Genomic DNA, 8565 nt, shown 5'->3' with positions numbered 1-8565 from the left:
CCCGGGCCGTGCAGCGCAGCGCGGGGCGGGTCCGTGAGCCGGGTGTGCCAGGCGGCTCCGCACGGCACCCGAGAGAAGACGGCAGAGCCATCAGGGAGCCCAGGGCGCCTGCAGCTGTGATCTGCGCCGCCATCCAGCACGGGGCCGTGAGCCGGAGGAAGGGCGTCAGTCCGCAGCAGGTACCCGGGGGTGCCCGCTGCCCGGCAGTGTTCACTTTGAGCCGCTCCGTTCCCGCCGCGGCTCCCCAGTGTGCGTTGCTGGCCCGCGCCGAGCACCGAGCTGCGCCGGCCCGGGCAGGACGCGTTGTGCAGCGGCGGCTGCAAGGCCGGTTCCGGTTCCTGCCGGAGGCGCCCGGGCTGCGCCGGCGGCTCCTCCGGCCCGGCAGCCCCGGCCCCGCGCAGGCGCGTCCCGGGCACGTCCCGCCCCTTCCTGCGCGGCGGCCGGGCCGGGGCGATGCTGCTGGTGCTGTCGGAGGAGCAGAAGGCGCACCTGGGCTGCCTGCCGCGGCTGGGCGCCGCAGGTCCGCCGGGGCTGGCCCCGCAGCCGGGGGGGCGGGGGGCGGGCGCAGCCCGGGCGGCGGGGGGCTCCCCGCAGGGCTCGGCCGGGGGGGCGGGGGGCGGGCGCAGCCCGGGCGGCGGGGGGCTCCCCGCAGGGCTCGGCCGGGGGGGCGGGGGGCGGGCGCAGCCCGGGCGGCGGGGGGCTCCCCGCAGGGCTCGGCCGGGGGGGCCGGGGCCTGCAGCGGAGTCGCAACCTCTCATTTCAGCCGTCGGCGAGCTGGGGCGGCTGGCGGTGGAGCTGCTGCGGCGGGGCGCGGCGCCAAGGGCCTGCGAGGCGGCCGCCAGTAAGAGCCGGGCGGGGGAGCGGGATGCGGGAGGGCGGACCGGGGAGAGCGGAAAGCGCGGCGGCCCCGGCGGGGCGCTCGGAGCCGCGAGGCGCTGGGAGAGGGGGCCGGTGCTCTGTGCTGCGGGGGCCGTGTCCCGCCGGTGCTGCGCTCTGTCCCGCCGGTGCTGCGGGGGCCGTGTCCTGCCCGTGCTGCGCCCTGTCCCGCCGGTGCTGTGTCCCACGGGGCTGCAGGGCCGCTGTCCCCGCTCAGACCCACCCGCTGCTCCCCCTGTGCCACTGCAGTCACCGCTTCGTGCTCACATGCGAGCAGGCGGTTTCCTCTGTGTTGTGCTGTAAGAAATGGGTTTGGGTTTTTCTCGGATTTTTTGTGTTGTTTTGGGTGGCGGGGTCTCACTTGCCTTTTGATCCACTTACATTATTATTTGAAGGCTGCGCGACCCTCTATTTTCTATGCATGTTTTGCAAGTTAGCTTTGGCTGAATTTCCAGCTTTGTGTGTTGATGCTGTGGCCACTTATTAAGGAAATAAAAGGTGGTTGGTGCTTTTTTTAAAGGAAAACTTGACGTTGGTGTTGACACCATTCAGCACTGCGTAGAGGGACTAACGTATCTTCTGACTGAAAGCTCCAAGCTTATGGTAAGGACACTTGTGTGTAATAAATTCAGAGATACCCTCCAGAGATGTTCTCTAAACACTTAAAGCTCAGAAAATACTCATGAATGGGGAAAACTTAGATCAAAATTCTGATTACATGTATTCCATTAATTTAGAAGAAATGTCTCTTATGCTGTTCTCTTATTGAAACACTACATCTGTGTGGATGTATGGAATTTGTATTCAGTGCATGAAGTTAAAATGACAACATTTTAATAGCATGTAGCAAGAACCTGCAGTGATTTAGTCCATCTAGAGAAGCTTACTTCAGGATTGAGCTCTGTCTAACAAAACTCGAGTGAAGATCTGTTTTCTTGTTCAGCCGCTGTACGTGATGCACACGCGCTGTACTAACTCTCTGTTAAGGTTTCCTTACGTTTGTCTGATACGGGAGGTTTGAGAGCTTTTTCAGCTCCTGACATCAATAGTTTGGGTGGGTGTAAGCAGATATGAAAAGGACAGTAGTTGGATAATTCCTGTTTCCACAGGAAAGACTTGTTACCCGTAGAGTATCTGAACATGGGGAAGGGATGCAGGGACGAGTAATTCCAGATTGAACTCAAGCAGGCGCTGTTCTGAAGAGCAGGTGGGGCAGGGATTGGAGTGTTGCAGGATCTCCCCTGGAGTAAGGTGACTTGGCTGACAGATAAATTGTGGTGTATTACGGTTGGTCATGGAATGTGTTTGTGGTCTGAATGCCTTGCAAAGGGATGGTGCTTTCTGTCCCATAAAAACTGCTTCCACGTGGTGAACCTGCAGGTGACCTGCAGGAATGGGCTCTTGGGGCCTCTGAGTTACTGTAACGTGGGCCCTGCAGTTGTGCCTGGTGCTCGCTGAGACGTGCAGACATTCGGATCGTTTCACACTGTGCACAGTTTGAGTACCGATATTAACATACTGTTGATAACCTGATGGTCGAAATACAAACTTCCTCATGACAAAGCTCAGATGCTTTTTTGTGCTGCGTTTTGGTCTCTGATATGAAGGTTTAAATGTGAGGATGCAGAGTATTTTTCTTTTTTAAAAAAATGACCTAAAACTGTTCCTGAAGCTTGTGCAAATCAGCAGTAGTGCATCAACGTGTATAAATCACTTGAAACATGGATGACTTGTTCCCACACATTCTGCAAGCAAACCGCACCATACTGTATGTGTAATGTTTACTTACAGTTTTGTTTGTTTCTCAACAAATAATGATTGTTACACGGTTCTGTATTAAGGCCTAAATTGCTATTTCTAGATTTCTGAGCTAGACTTCCAAGATTCCATTAATGTGCTGGGCTTCCCAGATGAGCTGAACACCGTGCTGCTCCAGCTGTACCTCGACAGCAGGAAGGAGCTCAGGAGCGTTCTCAGCGAGCTGGCGCCAAAGCTGCCCAGCTACCACAGCCTGGAGTGGAGGCTGGACGTGCAGGTAACTGCGGTCCCTTTTCGGTGTTCTCTGTTGTACTGGACATTTTCAACATCATCTACAACTACTAAACAATACATTTATATTATTTCTAAGTCATTAAGGCCGCTGTTTTTCACGTGTTTAAAACTGATGTTGTTCTGTTAGTGCACCAAAGATAGCTCGTTATGAGAGGAACAGGACGTGTCACCATGCAAAGTATTAATTACGAAAACTGAACTCATAGCTACATTGGCGTTTGAAAAATTTTGGCATGTACTAAATATATTTGGCCTTAGTTACCTCCTACTTTTCAGAAATATTATGAAAGCATTGATTAAAGTGGGTTAGTATTGCCTAATGATGAAACTAAACAATAGACTGTGTTCACTGTGGATGAAAGGGGTTTTTACACAGTCCTCCGAGCAGGCCCCGCTAACCTGCTGTGAACTGTGGATGTGAAAGTCGGTAACCGTCTTGTTTGTGTGTTCCCCACTCCCGTCTCGCCTGAACGCCCCGTGCAGCTCGCCAGCAGAAGTCTGAGACAACAGATCAAGCCCACTGTGACCATAAAGCTCCATCTTAATCAGAACGAAGATCGGACAGCCCAGGTGTTGCAAACCGACCCGTCTACCCTCCTGCACCTCATTCAGCAATTGGAACAAGCGCTGGGGGAAATGAAAACAAACCATTGCAGGAGAATAGTGCGCAACATGAAATAGTGTTGAATCGTGGCTGTTGTTGTACTGAGCGCTTTGTGAAACAAGTAAACCCTATGTTCACAAATACAGGTTGAGGAAAAATAAACATCTGGATCAGATGAAACGCTATCCTGAGCCGGTGATTACAGGCTGCGCGTCCTCTGGTGCTGACCTCGCACGCCCGCCTGACGCGAGACAGGCGGCTGGTTTTGCTTCACCTGCACGTGGAGCAGCTCAGCGTGCTGTGACGAGAATTTCCTTAGGGCTGAGTTAGTATAGTTCTACTTGAAGAGCTTTCCTATGTTAAGTAGAGCTGTCTCAGTGTTATCGGAAGCTGCACGTTTATTTTTACATTCATTGGGTAGTTTTTCCCCTTGGTTTTGCTTCTGTTTTGAAATAATAATAATAAACAGTACTGGCGGGAATTATACCTTACAGGAGTGTGTGTATGAGTATGTGTGGAGCTACTGCCCCGTTCCCCGGAGGACTTGCTCAGCTGGGACGCTGCGCTGCACCTTACGCCGCGTTCCCACCCCTCAGCACCCAAGGGAGGTGCAGGTGGGCCGGCGCTCCCGCCCTCGCCGCGCGGGCTGCGGCCCTGCCGGGCGGCTCGGGCTCGGCCGACTGGGCGTTTCTGTAGGTGAAGGTGACCTGAGAAGTCACTGAATTAAAACCGTGGGCTAGGAGGCAGATAAAGGAGTGTTAACTTCTGCTAAATCTGATCTGCGTGTCGGGATGCGACAGTTTTTGTTCCCCTGTTTGGATAGTGTGCCTATAAAGGAAAGCCTAGTTAAGTATTGCAACAGAAGTGGTGCTTTTCCATTTTTAAGCAGAAAAGTTGTAACAAATGCATGAGTGAGAAAGCATCTACTTAAGTACCTATAGATTGTGGTAAAGTACATGTTCACTTGTGGATCTGGACTTTACAGTTTTAATGTAAGGTCTAGCCAAAATTGAAGGTGACATCTGAGCTGTATTTAATACCACTTGTTTCTTTTCACGAATTTGCAGTTGCTTAACAGAACCACTTGAGTAATCCCTGCAGAGTACAAGCAATTATTCATAACCCATTAAAAACTGTAACATTGCTACTTTTAACCCATTTTGGTTTGGATAGGCTTTTTAAAATTTGTTATGGTATCTAGCCCCTAAAAGTGAACTTCAATTTGAGGCCATTTCTCTACTATTTTTTTGGAAGTCTGGAAGAGCTGGTTGTTGGTTTTAATAATGGAAAAAGTGACTTTTAACTTACCACTTAAAAAGCAAAATAACGTTTTGTTTTAAGAGTGGCTAATCAAATCAGATCTGTAGGCAGTGCAGTATTTTCACCTTGAAGCAATTAACAAACAGAAATTAAGTTCTGAATGACGTGTGAGGAAGTGGAGAGCACTCGTATGTTACCGTTAGGAACTCGCTGGGTATGGAGCATCCTCGTTACCTCAGCACAGGGCGGTGGTGTCTCGCTGCAACGGAGCCGTTCCGCGGAGCTGCCCCGTCTGCGGATGTCGAGGAGCTTTGGGGTTCTCAAGTGAGCAGCTCGTGAAGGGCTCTCGGCACCTGTTCGATAGACCCCAAACTCAGAACTTCCTGCCTTGCAGAGTCCCCAGTGCATGGAACAACTGGCGGTCCAGCCAGCTGGAGCGTAAACTAGATAGTTTTGTGGACAGCAGAGTCGGGCTCAGCCCACGGCCGCTTCCTTCTCAACAGATTTGTGTCCAAGCTCATTTTTCCTGGTCTCGACAGCAGGGGGCAGAAAGTTGTTTGTTAGAATCTCCAGAGGAGCAGCTTTGCTACACAACCGTTTTCAGTGTTTGCCTTCGATAAGAAGGGTTTGTAGTCTCAAGACTTGCCTTGGAATGTACTTCACCTCACATTTTCCAAACTCATGATCAATTTTAAATGGAAAACAATAAAACTTAGCTTTCGACACTGTAAAACATTGCTTCTTGATTCTGCTCATTAGTTTGCTAAGCCTCCTAGCAAAGAATATAACCCTGTTCCTAAAGCTCAGGATGGTGTGTTTGGTGGTGGAAAATGTTTCTGTTCCTCGAAGCACTGAGTCAGCTCAAGCAGCAATGCTCTTCTCCTGCTTTGGTGTGTGCTCTTGTTTGTTCAGTCCTTTGGGATGAACCCTATGCTCACTGTGCGCTTTGTCCAGTCTATTGCCCAAGTACCTGATCCCACTTGTAACCAACTCCCCATCTCTGAGGCATATTTAGACTCTCCCACAAGCTTTATTTTCTTGTACTTTGCTTGTCCCCGTCACTCTTGCAAACCTTTAACATCCTAGACTACATACTTTTTCACGTTTCAATGGGCTAATTCATTAGATGTTCCTTGAATTATCTGGGGAAAACTGTTTTCACTTCAACAGCTGTGGAGTTATTTTAGGTGGACACACTCATCAATCAAATCAGTATCTGAATTTGGGATTAGGCCTACAAGCCTGATTTAAGAGAAAAACCACTAAGATTTTATCTTAACATGTTTTGAATTTTCTGTTAAAGATCTGTTTTAAGTTTAGTGCTGTTTGTGAAAGGTCTCCGTGTATAGACTCAAAGGTATGAATGGCGATTCTTGTTTCAGTTCCAGTTTTTATAAAAACGCCTGTTTCCTACACCGTGGCTTTGTAAAATTGGCAATGGACAGTACGTAGGGAAGGAGGTCAAGATCAGGAGCAGAGCTGTGCTTTTGTGGCGGCGGGAAGCGTGCCGCCGTGCGCTCAGGGCCCGGCTCTGCAGCACGGCCCGCCTTAGGTACCCTGGCCGATGGTATTTTCAAGAGGAGTGTAAACCGCGGCAGCTGATTTATGTGCCACGCGGCAGGTTTTAACATCACCAGTAGTTCTGCTGCAGATGGAGCAGGGAGCAAACTGCTGTCACGTGCAGAAAAGTGCGGTTTTTACTGAGTGTGTAACAGCTAGCCTGGGATCTTCTGAGAACGTTTGATACATAAAAGAGATGAGACTTTGTCATTTGTCTTCATTTTGTAATTATTAGAGGTTGTGGCACTTCTGAAAACAGGGTTTCTTCAGTGATCTTTGCTTCGTCCTGTGATCGGAATATCGAGGGAGTTTGCTCCGAACCGGGGCTGGTTTAGGGGTGTGGTGTAAAATCTGCCACCGGAGAGAGGTCCCAGCGTGCAGTCCATGGCAGGTGCAATCAAGAATTGACAGGAAAGCAAGATGCATGCCTTTTATAAATCCATCAACAAGTATCCTGGAAAGGACGCATGCATTTTGAATATTTCTATTTAGATTGCTTTTACCATACAAAGTTTTCTTTTTCATCCTTTTTGAATAAATTCTATAATTACACCTTTTAATTTTCTAACACCTTGCTGCACCAGCTCCAGTATTTCAGATCTTCCTCATGAAAATCATACAACTGAAACAGGAGGGAAAGCAATTCTATGTCTTCCGCTCTTCCCAGGTATTGACATGAGAGCAAAGCAGTTTTTCTGTCAGGCTGCGTCTGCACCCCACGGTCTCAGGGAACGCTGGAGCCGTTGGCCTGTGCCCAGCAGCCTGTGGCTCTCGGACCCGCCGTGGCTCTCGGACCTGCTGTGGCTCTCGGACCTGCCGGGGCACTCGGACCTGCCGGGGCACTCGGACCCGCCGTGGCTCTCGGACCCGCCGGGGCACTCAGACCTGCTGGGGCTCTCGGACCTGCTGGGGCTCTCGGACCTGCTGGGGCTCTCGGACCCACCGTGGCTCTCGGACCCGCCGGGGCACTCGGACCCGCCGGGGCACTCGGACCCGCCGGGGCACTCGGACCCACCGTGGCTCTCGGACCCGCCGGGGCACTCGGACCCGCCGGGGCACTCGGACCCGCCGGGGCACTCGGACCCACCGGGGCTCTCGGACCTGCTGGGGCTCTCGGACCCGCTGGGGCTGGCCCGGGCAGCAGGGACGAGGGGTGGGTCCGAGAGCCCCAGCGGGGTCTGAGAGCCCCAGCGGGTTCGAGCGCCCCATCACTTCTTAGGTGACAGCTGGTTTGTGTTGGCTAACGGCAGCAGCAGAATGTTGGAGTAATTGGGATCTGCTTCGAACTGCCCGGCTGAGCTTGAGCAGCTCATACACCCTCTCTATCGGACACGGGACATTCAAACTGTAGGACTCTCCCGAAATACCAAATCTGATTGTAATTAAACCGTTAGCTTTGTTTCTTGGCAAAATCTACATCACAAAGCCCTCTCTGTGTACACGCAGTTTTTATCACCAACAGAGAAATCTGTATCATACTTTATCCTTCTGCAAGTTACGTTAGTTACGCTAGAAAAAGCGCTTTTCACGCAGGTGCAATTCTCGGCGCCGTTCTGCACTGTTTCCAGCTGCTCCAGAGTATTTCTCCAGCGACTCGTGTACTTGAGCCCCGCTGGCGGGGTCGCTGCTCTGGCACGGTCACGGTGCTCGCGCGGGGAGCCAGGCTGATGTCACCACTCTGGGGCAGCGCTTGCCAATGAGATCAGACTGTTGAGCAATTTCTGCTCTTCTTTTTGCATTTCTAGGCTTTTATTTTGAAGCACCAGAGCAGTTTATTTTACATGACTATTTTAGGACTTATCCCACAGACTTGGCCAAAAATGATCTTCCAAATCTGTGTCAAGTAACTGCAAATCTTACAGACTGGCTGCTAGAAACATTACCACCATTTGCACAGATGGGAGCGTTTCCTGGTCCGTGTACGTGCAGAGTCAGCTCTGCTAGCAAACCTGCTTTCCATCCGCAGTTGGAGCTACCTGAGGAGCCGGTGACGGTGTGTCCCGCGGCGCTGCGGAGGGGACGCAGCCGAACCAGCCGCTGCAGCACGGTGACAGCAGACGGGACGTGGAGCTTCTCCAGCGCTGCTGACGTGGGTGAGCAGCGCTGGGTGTCCCGCTGTCCGCCTGTGCCATGGGAACCCCTGACACACAGACACTGGGTGTCCTGCTGTCCGCCTGTGCCATGGGAACCCCTGACACACAGACTCTGGGTGT

The 8565-nt window shown here is 52.0% G+C and overlaps 1 protein-coding gene across 1 annotated transcript; it reads left to right on the top strand.

The window, feature by feature from the left end:
• Window positions 1–361: 361 nt before the first annotated feature.
• Window positions 362–4023, top strand: COMMD2 (COMM domain containing 2). Its single transcript, XM_065073296.1, has 5 exons — window positions 362–520; window positions 764–841; window positions 1397–1479; window positions 2738–2911; window positions 3412–4023. The coding sequence occupies exons 1-5, from the start codon at window positions 454–456 to the stop codon at window positions 3607–3609; spliced, it is 600 nt and encodes a 199-aa protein (XP_064929368.1). The 5' UTR covers window positions 362–453; the 3' UTR covers window positions 3610–4023.
• The last annotated feature ends 4542 nt before the right edge of the window (window positions 4024–8565 follow it).

Source organism: Columba livia, chromosome 9 (genome assembly GCF_036013475.1).
Source record: "Columba livia isolate bColLiv1 breed racing homer chromosome 9, bColLiv1.pat.W.v2, whole genome shotgun sequence".
Lineage (NCBI taxonomy): Eukaryota > Metazoa > Chordata > Aves > Columbiformes > Columbidae > Columba > Columba livia.
The sequence above is the reverse complement of the archived record's forward strand: the minus strand, read 5'-3'. Positions and strand labels throughout refer to the sequence as shown.

Bases quoted from the DNA above. Each gene is read 5' to 3' on its own strand.
- COMMD2 (XM_065073296.1), top strand. From the start codon at position 454: ATGCTGCTGGTGCTGTCGGAGGAGCAGAAGGCGCACCTGGGCTGCCTG. The intron at 521-763 runs GTCCGCCGGGGC...CTCTCATTTCAG, and splicing joins GCCGCGGCTGGGCGCCGCAG to CCGTCGGCGAGCTGGGGCGG. The intron at 842-1,396 runs GTAAGAGCCGGG...CTTTTTTTAAAG, and splicing joins GGCCTGCGAGGCGGCCGCCA to GAAAACTTGACGTTGGTGTT.